This window comes from Apiospora kogelbergensis (genome assembly GCF_038363985.1).
Source record: "Apiospora kogelbergensis strain CBS 113332 chromosome Unknown utg000001l_segment0_segment0, whole genome shotgun sequence".
Taxonomy (NCBI): domain Eukaryota; kingdom Fungi; phylum Ascomycota; class Sordariomycetes; order Amphisphaeriales; family Apiosporaceae; genus Apiospora; species Apiospora kogelbergensis.
This window is the reverse complement of record NW_027117418.1, coordinates 2,657,653-2,673,408: the sequence shown is the minus strand read 5'-3', so window position 1 is coordinate 2,673,408 and position 15,756 is coordinate 2,657,653. Positions and strand designations below refer to the sequence as shown.

Below are 15,756 nucleotides of genomic sequence, written 5' to 3'. Positions count from 1 at the left end.
CCAGCTGGCCGTCGCTCCATCTTGTGCCCTGCCATCAACTTCCTTCTCACCCATTCTCTATCCCCTCCAATCTAGTCAATTGGCTTCTGTCGCCTTTGCGCCTGCTGCGGATTCCTCTTTACTTCCCCCTTTCTCCGCCGGCCGTCCAATCCATCGAAATGTCTACATCGTCGGGAGTCAACGTACGTGATCCATTTTCTGCCTCCCCCCCGTTCCTCGGCATCTCCAGGGTCGAAGATTGAGCGATACTTGGAGGGAGAAGGTCCTGAAATCCGAAGGCGAGGAGAGCCTGCAAGAAGGAGAAACAAGCCTTTTCTTCTCGCAGACACGATTACTCCATGTGCCTCGTTTCAATCTCGCCACAGAAATTGCGCAACAGAACGGCTTCCCTGGGCGGGCATGAACAGAAACGAGAAGTTGACGGGACGTGCTGACATTTCTTTTCGATCAGGTGCTCCGGTACTCGGCCCTCGCTTTCGGCGTCTTCTACGGCTTCAGCCACCAGCGATCCATCACGGCCTCCCAAAAGGCCGCCGCCGCACAGAAGGAATGGGCGCACAAGCAGCAATTAATAGAGCAGGCCCGCTCCCAATACGCCGAGTCCAAGAACCCCAAGGCCCAGTCTAGCCAGAAGAGCCCTCGTACGTTCTCGCCTTCTTTCTACCATTGGCAATGCCAAAAGCGCTTGGCCTATACGCCTCGACACGCCTTGTATGTAAGCAATGAGATACTGACCTCGGCCGTCATAGTGGACCAAAACCCCATGGACCCCAAGTTCGACCTCGAGGCCTACCTCGTCGCTCTGGACAAGCAGAGCGCCTAATTCGGTTGCTACATGATCGATTACCCCGGCGTTTGGCTAGACGATGGACCTGTAATATGATGACGCGAAGAAAGAGAGACGCGGTGGCGGACCTGGGATAGAGCTCGCCTAAATTCAAGAGGAACCAGATGATCATTGAGGGCCATTCGAAAAGGAAGAGTCTCGTCCATGGATGGGTGTACATGACACTGGAGAAAAAAAGCCATGGCAGCAGACAACCTACGCCGAAATCCCCGGGACGCCTGCCTGCCCCTGCAGGTGCTTGCTGTAGTGGTCTTGCTTCGGCGGATTGGGACGTGTATGATGACGACGGTCTCACAAAGATAACAGAGCCTCATAGATTTTCCTTAGGTTCTTGTGTACATGTGTAATACGACAATTACTAGATCCCCAAAGGCCGCCAGAGCCTGAGCCCAAGTCTCGCACATACGAGCAACCTGCATGATTGTACTAACAAAGCACTTATGAAACGAAGAAGGAAAGCATGAAGCTTCGATGGCAATGAGAAGGGACGCTTTATTAGTCCTACATAACTATGTAATGTCCGGTATCTTCGTTGGTTGGTTACACTGAGCGTGTCCCATATACCAGTCCAGGTATCAGGAAAAGGTGTAAGTTATGCGATAGACGGTATGTCGTGGGAATATGTACCGCCATCAAGAAAGGCAGGCAGGTAGGAAGATATGCGGCGCATTGCTGCTATCAACCAACCATATCCGTATCTTGTCCCTTTTGTGCTGAAAATCGGGTGTGCTGGTTGGTAGAGTGTTTACTAAACAAAGTGTGTGGTGCTATCCTTGACAGGTTCTTTCCTCATAAACGCTCCTGTGGTTTTGGCGTCTTTTTTGGGGAGGCCATTTCTGTCATTTTCTGGGTTCGTGCTGCTCAATAACAATAGTATTGCCTGTTCGTCGTCCCCTGTTCAAGGCATGTCGCAAAGGGACATGAGCCATGAAGGAGTGGGAGCTCATCCAGGCAGTTCAACAAGCCATCCGGTATCGTCGTAGAAGACATATCGGCCGAAGTAGGCTTTTCCGTAGTAGTAATTGTACATCGATTTGGTGCAGAAGCTCGTGTGAAAATCCATCTTGCAAAGTTGCAAACCTGCCAACGTAGGGCAGTTTGTCTGCAAAGGAGAAACGCGCGAAATCGAATGCAATAGCAAAATCAGGGTCGCAAGTGGCCACCAAAGCGGCGGACTCGGCGACGGGGGGGTTGCGAACCGGCAATAGGAACATTGTCCATTGAATGTCCGGTATGGGCAAGGAGGGACGAGCCGTCCGTGGGTGGTCGAAAGTCAGACGAGTGACTTGAAATGGCCGACTCCATGCCGTGGTTCTTGTACAAATCTCGTGTGATCGGTTCATGGTTTTGGGTTGTTCTAATAGCATGGTTGCCGTTGTAGCCGCGGTTTGAAGTCTTCCGGTTCTGTTCATCCGAGCTCGAAAATTCTAGGAATGTGTCAGCAAAAGATGCACCTCAAGAGTGTATACTCGGATTTTGGAGGCACTAACCAAGCTGCTTGGGGTTTTCCTTGCTCGCAGTAGTATCCTCCTCTTCCTCGTCAGAGCCATCTGCCGCGGTGGCCAGCTCATAGTGGTCGTTGCCGTCGGTGCGTTCTTCGTCCGAGGGACAGGACTCTATAGAGATCAGACTCGGTGTCAGGTTGCGGAAGAACGGGTTGCTCGATGCCGTTGAACTGCTTTTTGACGAGTCGAAAAGTCCTGAACGTTTACCAGCACGCATGAGTTCTTCCTCGGCCATCTCTTCTGCCATCTTCTCGCAGCGGCTCTGGTCAAACTCCCACGAGTCATCCGCAATATGAGGGTGAGCGAAGTGGTTCGATGAAGTCGGATCGGTTGGGGTGGGGGGGGAAGAACCGAACCCTCCGTAAAGGTCCCTGGGCGATGAATCGTACATGTCGAACGCGTTTGCCTCTTCGCCCCGAAGAGGATATCTCAACTCGGGAAACGCATTCTCGTCCGGGCATTGGGGGCTGCTAAGCGTAGCTCGCGGCGGCTCTTGGATGCCGGAGAAATCAGACCGCTTCGCTGAGATATGGGATGAGGTAGGAGCCGGATCCTCCGAGGATCGAGTTGGGATTTCGGAATGATCATCGGGCGCACTGGAATCGAAAAATTTGTTCGCAAGTTCCGAAGCTTCATTGCGAACTGTTGGCTGCTTGTACTTCATCTTCTTACGGGCTGGCGTTGCTCGCCCACTGTTTGTGGCCGATACAGTAGACGCCTCGACTCTGATTTGCGGAAGTTTTTGATGCTCGAAACAGTTCTCTTTCTCGTCATTGTAGCTGTTATGGGTACTAGACAGCTTCGTAGCAAAATCGAAAGTATGTGTGTCGCTCCTGGAACGCTGCTCGCTAGCCGACGTCTCGGCGACTGGCGTGGCATTTCGTGTCTTGTGAGAGGAGCGATCCGTAGATACATGCGAGGGTTTGCGGCGAACATTGTGTCCGGGCTTATGCGAAGAAGCTCGGGAGCTTGCCTCTTCTGCAGAAGAGAGAGATCTGTTCTCACCGTTGTGTGTATCGCGTGTCGAATAATGCAAGAAGGATTTGAGGAAGCTCCGTCTCCTAGGCCTATTGTGCAACTTGTGTCGACGGCTTCGATCATCGAAGACGTAGTGACCCTTCCGGATCTGCGAGTCCGCACCACTGCTCCGGCTCGACGATTGAGTAGCCTTGGAATAAGTCAGCCAAATAAATAGAGAACGAAAAACACTAAGAAGGAAACTCACATATGGGACATAGATTCGGCTGCGCCCGTCCATAGAAGGTGCTTCGGAGTCTGTGAATGCAGCAGCAGCAACACACCGCCGGCAGTAATCAGCCCCAGCAGTTTCGCCATCCTTCAGACAGTGCGTCATATGATACCCGTTGGATCTCTTCTTGCCACACCCGGCACACAAATGCTTGTATGGGAAGCTGAGAGGCTCTTCATCAACTTGTGCTGCCGCCGTTTTGCCCGGGTGTACCAGGGATCTCTCTGCCGGTGTTTTGCACTTCTGCTCTGTAGACGGCTCTGGACTAGGTTCCAAAGGCGTATGATCATTCTGGCCACCGTTGCTCGGGTTATTCTCATGGGCCGACTCATCTGTTTGAGCGAACACTGTCTTGCCAGTACCGGCGTCGACCTTGACATCGTCACATGGTGCCTCGTTTGCCTGATGAGCCGGGGGAGGAGGCGGCGGGGGAGAAGCCGGGCCAGTAGCAAAATTCGTCATCGGTAGCATATAAGTTGCCGGGTTCATGTGCTGCTGCTGTGGCAGTCCCATGGGCATCGGCAGAGCGCCGGGGTGGTTCGTTGTAAATCCTTGTGGGTACATGCCAGAGCTGACGACATGAGCGCATTGGGGCTGAGGCTGAGAATAATACAATCCTGAGAACGGGGTGAAGATCGGACCATGGGCTGTGTTGTACCCATTATTGGCCATGGGATAAACAACTTGCGGGTGGCCGGCCATCGCTGGATGTGTAGAATAGCATGCCATGCTTTCCTGCCGCGGTAGGTGAGGCTGAGGTGGAGGTGGCGGAAGATAGAAAGATGTCGAGGATTGCGTGTTTTCCGAACTCGTGTCTTCTTCATCGTCGTCCGACTTGTACAATACCACCTGCTCACGACTCTCTCGGGCACTCGAAGACGAAGTTGATTGTGACATGGACCGTGGACGCTGATGATGTCCTTGTTTTGCGGCGCTGGTAGATGGACGAGAATTCCCGGGGTACATCGCTGTCTGCCCAGGCTTGCGGCGGACTTGTTTCTCAGATGACGAAGGAGGGCTGATTCTCTTACCATGAGCCGCGGGTTTCAACTTGATTGCAGGGGACGAATTATCGTCAAGGTAGACTTCAATTCCCTGGTCGGAAGGCGAAAGCGAAGGTGAACGATGACGGAAAGCCTGTTTAGGGGGGTGGTCATGGGGCCCTCTCTCTCATAGTCGATCCTGGACGGGATGCCAAAACTCTGGCCTAGAACATCGAAACCATGTTTCTGCAAAAGCTCTTTGTTCTTGTTGCGAGTTGCTGTCGGTTCTGACGGCTTTACCTTGGTCACATATGCCGGGCGATTGGAGACAGAATGCCCATTAGCGACTGGTGAGGACTGGTTGTCAACATGACCTTTGGTGCTATAGATGTGAATGTTGATTGTTAGCGACATCCTTGAGAAGCCATAGCGTAGCGTTTCCGCTCTCCAAGAGATGATATTGTGACTTGTGAAGCTGTGGTCCAGTAAGACAGAGTATGTCGATGGCCCTGTATAATTATAGGACGGAAGGACTTGCGACGGAAGCAATAGATGGGGCGGGAGGGAAAGATGCGACGGAAGAGATAGATGAGACGGAAGAGAAATATGCGACGGAAGACGATACTTACCCTTTGACACCGAGGGCCTTGATGGACTTCCACATGTCTCCTGCCGATATGCTCACGCACCTGCCGCAGCCCTTGGTTTGATCCAAGTTCAGGAAAGTGGTATGGGCAAGACCGAAGGAAGGAAAGGATGGATGCGAAGACAGTTGTTGCAGGTGTCACCGAGCTACTGGTTGAATGAAGGGGAAAGACTCCAGACGAAAACCAGATGTCTTGGCCAAGCTGCAAAAGGTTGTGATGGTTGTGGGCTAGTAGCTGCGTGAGTGATGACGGGAAACAAGGTCTGGAGAATTCAGCAGTAGTCGGGCCAAAAGCTGGGGGTGGGTTATTGGGCATCCAGCGCAGAGTGAAGTGAATGCAATGAAGAAATTAGGTGCCATTGAACGCAATGAAGACCGCCAAATAATGGACCAGGGAGAACCCTACACTAGACTGCGATGTGACAATCGACGAAGTCTTGGAGCTGTGCATAACTATCGGCGATTGTCCCGTCGCTGGACGTGATTGTTATAGGAGACTTCTCGCCGACCCTGCTAATTTCTGCCAACCTGTGTGAAGATATCTCCAAAGGCCCATGGATGGTTCCTAATTCAATGGTTGGTGGTCCATTGATACAAAATGACGAACAGAGAGGCCAACCAACTCTACTCCCAAGTTGGCTTGCAGAGGGGATGAACAACGAAGCCCAGGCATGGCTCACAAGTAGCCCGCTAGACTCACGTCAGAAATGACCGACAGTGATACGAGGAAGAAGGCAAGAGATTCTATTTTTTGCACCTTGCTTTTGACTGATAAATGTTACATACAAATGCCTTATCATTGGTCATTTGTTCTCTCAACTCGTAAACCACACACAGGTGCCATACATAACATAAGAGTACTAAATTTTCTTGTGTTCACTACCGCCTTTAGCATGTATAGATCTCTTAGTCCACTCTCAACGTCCTCGGGCCTCGCTTCTTGATGGCCTTCTTCTTCTTGTGGCCTCGGTCGAATGACGCCGCGGCAGCATGGTCTCGGCCGACATTGTCGAGATCCTTGACCTTGTAGATGCGAATGATCCAGTTCTCACTGGTGAAAGCCTCATCCAGAGTGTTGAGCACCGGCCCGGTGTCGGGGAGACGAACACCACGGACACGGTCCTGGGCCTGTCCAGGAGGGAAGAGGGTGTGGTAGTTGTAGTAGGACATCTTGTACCTGTTTATGATTATTAGTCAATTGCCCCTGTCCACCTGAAAGGGGGAAACTTACATCAAGCTGTTCTTCATGGTCTCGGTAGCCTCGCCGTCAACACGGTACTCGCCGCGAGGAGTGAAGAACTTTCGCTCGCTGACCTCATCGGGCCAGATGCCCTCGGCGATTCGCACCATCCACAGGAACTTGTTGATATCATCTCCCGAGTACCCTAGGAGGCCTCCGAAAACAACCAAGACATAGTCGACTTCGTGTTGGCGCATGATGGGGTAGCTGACCTCCTCGCTGGAGCTCATGGCCTTACCAACAGTGGCGATGTGGGTGTTGTTCCAGGTGTTGTTGTCGACCAGGGTGGGCCGGTCGGCCATACCACCAATCTGGTAGCCATAGTCCCACCATGACATGATCTTGGCATCCTCCTTGGTGTTCTGGCGAAGCCATTGGTAGGCCTCGCGATAATCATCAATGATGTGCTGGCTACCGTCAGGCATCCTGCTGGCGAGCACGACCGATGGGGACGAGTACGCATTAGACGTGACCCAGGTGCAGTGAAGCACGAAGAGGAGGAGGTAGATTGTCATGATACCGGACACCAAGCCCTTGGACATGAAGCTGTAGACACCAACATAAGGCGAATTCGTGCTGCGGAGACTGCCTGCATTCTGCTTGATCTTCTTGGAGGAAACGTCCGTGGCATCCTCCTGCTCGGGGTCCTTGGCCACCGGGGACTTGACAGACAGGAAAGTACTGAGAAGCTGCGACGCGGCCATGGCAGCAGCAACACACACAATCGGAGTGAGGGTCAGCATGAGTCGAACCATGACACCAGCGAAGTAGCTTCCGAACAGAGCATAGACCACGACAAAGACATGCTCATCCTTGAGGTCCTGGAAGCACAAATACACTCCAGCGGGGAACAGCCAAATCAGCAAGTTCAGGTCAAAGAAGAAGGCAGGCCAGGCGGTAGGCTGATGCTCCGACACCGAGGCGATGATGGGGATGTGGATCTTGGCGTAGCCAGTGTCCCACAGCGAGTAGAATCGACCGGACCAGGGGGCGATGTAGCCGGCCGAAGTCATGGCAACAAGCGCCAACAGCGCGAGCCCGAAGACTGCGCCCAAGCCAACAAACAAGAATGCCTTGAACTGGGCCCCCGAGAGAGATGATCGAATGTAGTAGATGAAGGCAACCAGCTGGAGGAAGCCGAAGATACCTAAGAATATGATTAGCGAGACTTCAGCATGCTCTGCGGCGCAGTGGGGTACTTACCAAGAGCAGGCATATGCTCGCTGGTGCGGACAGGCAAGAATCCCACGAAAGGGATCTGCATGCTGGCCAGGGTTCCCAAGGCATACCAGGTGGTGTAGGAGACGTAGAGCCTGGTGCTGTATCGGCCCATGCAGATGAGCACAAAGGCGTGCAGGGGCACCAGGCAGGTGATGAAGGCATAGCCACCCCAGGAGGCCACCATGTAGCCGTAGAAGAGAGCACACAGAGCTCCCCACAGGACGGAACCAAGCTTCAGGGCCCGGATCCACAAGTAGAAGGTAAACACCAGAAGGAAGATGGCAATGGCCTCGTTATCGTACGAACCAGCGACGGATCTCGAGATGTAGCCGGGGGTGATTCCCATGAAGGCCGCAGCCAGCAGACCAGCTGAGGTGTTGGTGGTCATCTCGTTGGTCAAGAGGTATGCGGCAAAGGCAGTCAGGCCGGAGAAGGCGGGGGGCCAGCAAGACGCAAATGTTTCTGATATCGACGGGAATGGTCAGGGCTCGGAGGGCGTGGTAGATGGCACCGCTGGTGACCATCAAGCCGGGGTACAGCGTTCCGCCGGTGACTCGGCCCAGAGGGTGCCATGTTCGGTCATCGAACCAATCCCAGAAATCGTAGAATCCATTTGCGATCAGATACTTTGTTGCTCGGAAGTTAAACCACGGGTCAACTATCGGGAGGTCAGCAACCGTAGGTCGGCGTTTGGGCATCAGATGAGACGTAGTGAAGCTCCTAGATGCCAGCTGGGGAGGAGGGGCGGGATAAACTGACACTCGTGGATGATACTCTCGAAGCCTATAACGGTGCACAGTTTGTTAGCACAGGTACACGCACGCGTGTATGCATACGGCATGGACGAGACAAGACAAGACAAGACAAGACGTACGAATGACGGAAAACAGGCGGCTGGAAACAGCAGCGCCTGCGATGAAGCAGAGAATGAGGACCCTCAGCAGAGTTCGGAGACTCTTGCTCTTGCCAAAGTCAGCCAGCGTCTGCATAGGACTGCTGCTGTCGGTGGCGGTTGCGACAGCCATGATTGATCTATCGCAGCTGTCGGTTCCCTTCGGACAAGATTGCGATTAGGGAGTTATGGTGATCATGGAAGTCGAGGCAACCAGTTGTCGTTTCGTGTGGTGGTTTGGGGGGAGTGGTCGGGCCAAGTGGAATCAAAATCGACTCGGCTTGAGCGTGTGAATTGAATTGGCTTCAATTCCCTTTTCCAATTGAGGACAGCTTGCTTCCAGCTTGGTTGGAGCTTGGGGACGCTTTGCGTCTAGCCTCTCTAGCCTGCCGGGTGGGCAGCAGGTGGGCAAGTACAAGTCCAGAGGAGTGGGTCGGCTTTCCGCGCGTCACAGGGGTCATGGGCAGGGGAGGTGGGGGGTTGCCATGATGATGCCCTACATGTATTCTGATCTGGATCTGGTCTTGGCATTGACAGGTACGATAACAAATTCGTACAAATATGAAGAATCCAGATATATATATATATATATATATACATTCAATTTAATGCGGATGATTGACATCCGAATGTGAATGTACGAACAATAAAGTGCAGGGCATCGCCCTCGCGTGGCTGTTGGCCAGCTGCCATCTTCTAGCTAACAGAAGACTGCCGCATACAGACCCAGGCAGCCAGAGACCAGCACGGCACCACCGCGGTAAAGATTCAACAGCGCCCAGCGATCAACCAGTGCATGCGCCGTCTCTTCCTCCGCGACCGCGGCCTCGCTCTTCTCCACCTCCTGCGCACCCAGACTCTGGACCTCCTCGACCTTTCGCTGGAGTTTCACATTGATCGGCGCCATCAGCCCGATGGTCCAGGGCATGACACTGAGCGTCACCAGCGCCGCCACCGCGTTGCAGGTGATGATGCTGCTGCTCTTCGAAAGCCGGTTGCCGCCCCTAACAGTGTAGTAACAGCAAGCCAGGGCCGCGTGGACGAGGCCCGGGACCATCATGGCGGGCGGGAAGAAGCGCGACGTGACGGCGAACATGCGGCCCCACTGGCGCACCATCAACGGCGTGGGCGACTCGAGGAGGCGCGGGATCACCAAGAAGGAGAGGCCGAGGTTGAGACCTGCCGTCGTCGTGAGTACCGCGGCATTTGTGGCCTGGAGGACGCGGAGAGTTGAGATATTTGCGCCGGATGACATGTTTTGGATATTTCCAAGGGGTTATCAATTGTCCATCAAAAACGGCCAATCCGGCTTGGCAGAATATAGTAATACTAGATGCTTTACACAACGAAGAGGCAATACAGCAAGTATTCGGTTAATATCAGCTGGTCGGTTTCTGTATGCGTGTACTTGGGGAGTGTGATCCGGTGGTCGGTGGCTTACACGCATGACGAAACATCTTGGGGTAAACAGCCTTGGTTGCAGCTGACGTCAAGTTTAACAAGTTTATGACCTCTATGCTATACATACGTCTGCTATCTTACGTTCCGCATCTTTCTTGGACAGCTAGACGATGGATAATTCGAATGTAGAGAGGGCTTGAATCGAATAATGCGTAAAAGGTTCTTTATTAGTACTAATAGTGATACTTTTAGCAATTCCTTCCTTACCTACCTCGCCCAGCACTCATCAGCCAGGTCCCGAGAGCGCCATTCCCGGACCAGTTGTCCGCCAGCCGCCATCTGAGCGCTGTCGGGCCCTCCGGACCACGTCAGACAGAACCATACTTAATCTATCATATCTGCCTGTTCACTCAACGAAACAAGCAATAAGCCCGCTTGGCTTAGTGGTAAAGCGCATCACTAGTAAAAAGCTCGTGGCATCGTCAACCCGTCAGGGTCACGATTAACGGCGACGACATGATGAGATCACTGGTTCGATTCCAGTAGTGGGCAACTTCCCTCGTCAGGGTTCCTGACGATTATTTTTAATTTGCCCATCAAATAGGAGTCACTCACACCTATTCAGTCCTCCGGTTGGACTTGAGCAAGGTACGACAGGTATTTTTTTTCTTTCCTTTCTAGACGGGGGAGGAGGTGCGACCGACCTCTGGTTCGAGTTTGGTTCTGCACCTTTTTGTCCCTCCCGGATTTTTTATTATCGCCCTCCGTATCTTTCCTTCCCTTCTCAACTGGCATGCACTACATGCATGCATGCTGCTACATAACAATGTATGTATGCCTGGCAAAACATGCGAAATGGATGGTACATGAAGGCAGGAGGATAAAGTGGCAGCCGGTCAATATGTAAGTGAATAGCAAAGAATAGTAGATGCAATAGATGCAATGTAAGTAAGTACGTACGTACGTCCCTAGCTAGCTAAGTTTTGCGGTCGCGTGGTTTTCTATCGAATTGTTCCAGATTTCTTGTATAGTGCGAGTCTCCTCCTATGTGATGCAGTGTGTTTCATGGTATCTCAAGTTGTGCTTTCAAGCCCCTTCCCGTCATATCTTCTAATGCATTGTGTCAATACGTTCTTTTGGTTGAAGTAGACAGAGCCCAGAAAACGCCGCCCGCTGCAACTATTTCATCTCCCCCCCCATTGTACAGATTGCCAATTAAGTAGATAGTAATGCCGTGCCTAAACCCTGCATCTATATGCATGTCCCATGAATGATAGTAAGGAAAGAAAGGAGGACTGCGCCGGAGGAAACAATTGGTGAGTGGCGACGTGGAAATCTATACGTTGCTGCGAACAGCCGGGCTGCCTTGTCGATATCGTGGCACAGTTCTCCCGAAAGGAGACGGCCCCAGCGGGGATGGCTGTCGGGCCGCGCGCAAATTCAGAATCCTGACCGCCTCGGCACGTTTCTTCTCGAACTGCCTGCTGCGCTCTTGTTCGAATGTGATGTTCCGCATGCGACCTTCGTGGTCAGCATCCGCTTCCGCCCTCATGCGGTCGGCTTGGAGACTCTTCTCTGCTCGCGACCAGGTGCTGTCGAGCTTGCGAGCCACTCCATCCGGCACACAAGTCGGTGGTTCGTCAGCAGGGCGTCGTGTAGCCGAGCCGCCCCAATAGCACTCGAAGTCAAGCTTCGCCTGGTTGTGAACATCATCGGTGCCCCAGAACACAATGGTGTCGCCGTGGTACAGCTTCATCCAATACTTCGAAGGAGCCTTGGGGTTTTTCGGCTCGTTCGGCTGGAGTGGATTGTTGTTGATGCGCAAGCCATTGGTCGCCTTCGTCGAGATGTAGAAAGCAAAGGACTCGGGCTCGGGCGAGGCACGTAGCGTTGCGCTGCCGGCCGAGGGGCTCCGCCTCCAGGGACGGAATTCATCAGAAGACCCATTGTAGCCTTCCCTCCAGAGCAATACCCGGAAGGCATATTTGGGCACCTTGGACTCCATCGGAAACTGGTACACGACGGTGTTGGAGCGCTCTCGGCCCCATGACATGATTGGATCAACCATCGAGAGGCTTATCCCACTGATCAACGAACCAGGCAATGATCCTGATTTCGGAGTAGAAACAAACCTGCCCACAGTCTTGCGACGCGGTTCGACTTCGTGTGCTGTGTGCAATAGCTGACTACCGGGAGGGAGGGTATCTGGTATCGAGGCTTGTTCATCGTCTAAACCAGCCAGTGGATCTGTCTCGGGTTCATCCCAGTCCCTAAACCGACCAAGGGACCGGCTGTCGCGCCGCAGGAGCGTCCGTTGTGTCTCCTGGGGGGCCATCGTAGACCCCAGAGGCTTGGTGCGCTTCGGTGGGAAATATTTCATGGCGAGATCCCAGAGAGGAGACTCTCCCAGGCTAAAATCCTCGTTTCTTTTCTGGACAGCCTCCGTGAATGCGGCATATTGCTTATGGGTCATTTCTGGGTAGTCGAGGTGCCATGTTTGTCTATCGGCCGTGTCCCAGAAGGTCGTCTTGTGCAGAGGGTAGTCCATTTGCCTTGCCGATTCACTTTTGATGATTGGCGGAATGCTGGCAAACAGTTCCAACTCATCCACGACATCATCTTCTTCCGAGTCGTCGTCCTCCTTCGACTTGATCCTCTTGAAGGATGGCCTGAAGGCAGTGCTTGGACGGTCGAATTCATCGCTGCTATCGTTTCCAGGCTTTCGCTTGCTCGTGTTTAGGTCGCCGCCTCCAATCCGCAAGCTTGATTCGGTCCGGGCCAGGGACTTCATGTTCAGGTTCTCCAGGATAGACTCGGCACCTCCCAGACTTTGAGAATTAGCGCCCAACTCCATACTGCGGGAGTTACCGATAGATAAATTGTCGTCCGATGACAGGATGCCGCGGGGTTGAGAAGGCTTGGGCTGTCGCGGGGTGGAAAAGTCGTCCGACTCGAAACTGTCTAAGATCTCGGTGCCCGCTATGATTTCGGTCTCCCCGCACTGACTCCGGATAAAGGGATATTCAGCCTCGATTCGTGGACAGCGCCCGAGTTCCCAACTGCCGAGATGCCCACCTCGCCCCAGAGTTGTTCGGCCGCGGCCTGGTTGCCTTCGAAGGTGTAATTCTCTTTATCCTCTTCGACTTCCATTGAGAAATCAGGAAGGGGCTCGAGCAAGGCGCTAGCCCCGGCGAACTCTGTATTATCTTGCCCATCATGAAGACTCAACTGAGAGGCACCCTGCTCAAGACCGTCATCGGAGATCTCATCAAAGGATTCGCCGGCAGCGTCATTAAGCCACGGGTGCGCCTTGAGTTCTGAAATTGTAGCTCGGGTCTCGGGGCGTCGATCAATCATCCTTTGCAGGAAATCGATACCCTCGGCGGAGACGTTTTGCTGAATCAACGGCCTCGTATCCAATGGTCGAGTCATAATATGATGCAGCAATTCGGTGTAGCTGATACCGTTCTTCACTGGGAAAGGAGGCGCCCCAGTTATGGCGTAGAACAACACCCCTCCGAGAGACCAAATGTCCACCGCATGGTCATAACGTTCCCTGTTGATGGGTTTTCGGTTCTGACGATGTACTCTGCGACCGTTCTCGTCATATGTGCTGTACTCAGAATAAACCTCAGGAGCACAATAGAGCAAAGTGCCACAAAAGGTCTTCAAAAACGTCTGCTCGGTGTCAACCATTTTCGACAGACCAAAATCAGTCAACTTGACGACGAGCTCCGGGCTTGTTGACTCTATCAGGATGTTGTCTGGTTTGACGTCTCGATGCGTGATTTTATTGTCGTGTAGGTAGCCCACGGCGTCAATCAGCTGCCTCGCTATGATCTTAACATAGGGCTCTGTGATGGCGTTATTCTCTTGAACCAGTTTGCCAAGATCACCCCCCGGCACGTATTCCATGATGATGAAGAACTGGTGCGTATCCCAGTCGAAGTGTTCGATGTATTGCACAATGTTCGGCTGGTGAAAGTCAGCGCGCTGGCGTGGAAATGAACGGACATAGACTGACTTACGTGGTGTACTCGTTGCATGATTTTCATCTCGTTTTCGACCTTTTGATCTAAAACACCATTTTTCATAAACTTGCGCTTGTCAAGCTCTTTGGCGGCATACGGCAAACCGTTGTATTTTGATGTGACCTTGTACACAGTCGCAAACGCGCCTTTGCCGATTACGCCAACACGACTGTACTTGTCGCCACCGCGCCATTCTCGTGGAAAGCGCTCCGTGTTGAGCTGGGTCGTCTCGTCAATCGGACTTTGTTGCTGACGCCGTTGGTTGGGCGGTGGCATCAATTTGGTCTGTCTGTTGATTTAGCAAGATTGAAATGCTGTATCGGAGTCTCCAGCGGGGGCGGCTTACACCGTGAGTAGGGGCTATAATCGTTCGGTTTGGATCATCATTTTGTAGTCCCCTCAGATAGTTACTGAGGTTTTGCTGAAACCTATCCTCGAGGGCGCCGTCACGACGAGGCACTCGAACAATAAACTGCAAGTCGTCATTGTTTTGGTGCATGAAGACCTTCACAGTTGAACCGCTCTCTATCATTCGTCTGACAGAGCCTGAGCCGTCCTCTGCATTCTTTTTCTTCAACAGGATGTCATCGACAATAGTGCCGTTCGTGGACTGATCCTCGAGTAGTACGACGCCATACTTGTTGATATAGATGCGGAAATGTATGTTGCTGAGCCTCCGGTGCGGGTCGTGCGCGAAGCATATGTCACAGCGTGATTGATTGCGGCCAAAGGTGAAGCCCAGATGCGGACTCTTGACGGTGGAAGAGAGCTTGAGGACGATCGCATGGTCACCCAGACCGCGGGTACGACCGAAATTGCGAGCGGTATCTTCGCGAGATAGGTCCGACTCGATCGCGTCGGCGGCGTACCGGCCTGTGATGTGAGGACTGAACTCGGGCGAGTCGGCTATCCTCTGAATCTCGCGGCTTGCATTCTCGGAGTTCGCATAAAGGAGGCAGACGATGTCGGAAATGTCTTCGTCGGAAAAGCCCGAGTTCTGCTTCCCAAGTCGACGGGGGTCGAGCGCAGTTTGCGTCGCTGAACAGGGAAGAGATTAGACAATCACTCAGGTTGTGCGACGCAATGCGACGCAGAGGGGGATGCGGTCCGCACCTTGTTGTGTAGCCTGCGAGTCTTCGACTGAGTCATCCATTGGGACGGGAGTCGCAAACAGGCGCAACAGAGCACGCCAGCTCGCCTAGGCCTACGGCTGGATGCAAAGAAGAGCCAGACCGCGCCAATGTAGAGAGGAATCGCCAACTGCTAGAGGCCAAGGGCGAGCAGTCGGTAAACAAGCGATTGGAGCAGTGCCTTCTGGGAGCGACTGATGTGGACCGACCCGAAGCTATAAAACGGTGGCGACTATATAGAAAGAAAGGGGACAAATAAAGATGGCCAGGCAGGCTCGGTGAGGCAGGCAAAGATGTGTGAAGTGTAGGCAACTATTGCGATGGCAGGGAAGATCGGACGGCGGGGTGTTCCCTGGTTGCCGTGGTTCCTGTTTACTCGATCAGCACAGAGGTAACGTCCAGGCAGACTCGGATAGGTCAGACGGGCGACGGGACGAAACGCGCTCGGCTGAGAGTTGCACTAATCAGAGCGCGCGACAAAGGAAAGATCTGAGAAAAGGCAGCGGGAGCGAGAGGCGATGCGCGCGTGTATATATCATGAAGGGGAGAAGCCAGGTACTCGGAGGCTGTGAATTTCGAGAGGGAGAGACGTCCACCCATCATCAGCCGGG

At 53.1% G+C, this 15,756-nt stretch overlaps 5 protein-coding genes across 5 annotated transcripts; 1 reads left to right on the top strand and 4 right to left on the bottom strand.

Annotated features, from left to right (window-relative positions):
- Window positions 1-158: 158 nt before the first annotated feature.
- On the top strand, window positions 159-823 carry PG998_000842 (mitochondrial ATPase- f0 complex- subunit e; the record flags this gene model as incomplete). Its single annotated transcript, XM_066867660.1, has 3 exons — window positions 159-182; window positions 452-641; window positions 750-823. 3 exons carry the CDS (start codon window positions 159-161, stop codon window positions 821-823), a joined length of 288 nt encoding a protein of 95 aa, XP_066736075.1.
- Window positions 824-1,990: 1,167 nt separating this feature from the next.
- Window positions 1,991-4,303, bottom strand: PG998_000841 (uncharacterized protein; the record flags this gene model as incomplete). The annotated part of the gene is made up of 3 exons (XM_066867659.1): window positions 1,991-2,274; window positions 2,338-3,520; window positions 3,578-4,303. The coding sequence occupies 3 exons, from the start codon at window positions 4,301-4,303 to the stop codon at window positions 1,991-1,993; spliced, it is 2,193 nt and encodes a 730-aa protein (XP_066736074.1).
- Window positions 4,304-6,136: 1,833 nt separating this feature from the next.
- On the bottom strand, window positions 6,137-8,716 carry PG998_000840 (uncharacterized protein; the record flags this gene model as incomplete). The annotated part of the gene is made up of 6 exons (XM_066867658.1): window positions 6,137-6,407; window positions 6,462-7,617; window positions 7,674-8,153; window positions 8,203-8,349; window positions 8,451-8,474; window positions 8,566-8,716. 6 exons carry the CDS (start codon window positions 8,714-8,716, stop codon window positions 6,137-6,139), a joined length of 2,229 nt encoding a protein of 742 aa, XP_066736073.1.
- Window positions 8,717-9,283: 567 nt separating this feature from the next.
- Window positions 9,284-9,838, bottom strand: PG998_000839 (monooxygenase hypC; the record flags this gene model as incomplete). Its single annotated transcript, XM_066867657.1, has 1 exon — window positions 9,284-9,838. The coding sequence occupies one exon, from the start codon at window positions 9,836-9,838 to the stop codon at window positions 9,284-9,286; it is 555 nt and encodes a 184-aa protein (XP_066736072.1).
- A 1,482-nt stretch (window positions 9,839-11,320) lies between these two features.
- On the bottom strand, window positions 11,321-15,168 carry PG998_000838 (Serine/threonine-protein kinase RAD53; the record flags this gene model as incomplete). The annotated part of the gene is made up of 5 exons (XM_066867656.1): window positions 11,321-12,985; window positions 13,060-13,959; window positions 14,013-14,300; window positions 14,362-15,053; window positions 15,129-15,168. The coding sequence occupies 5 exons, from the start codon at window positions 15,166-15,168 to the stop codon at window positions 11,321-11,323; spliced, it is 3,585 nt and encodes a 1,194-aa protein (XP_066736071.1).
- Between the last annotated feature and the right edge of the window lie 588 nt (window positions 15,169-15,756).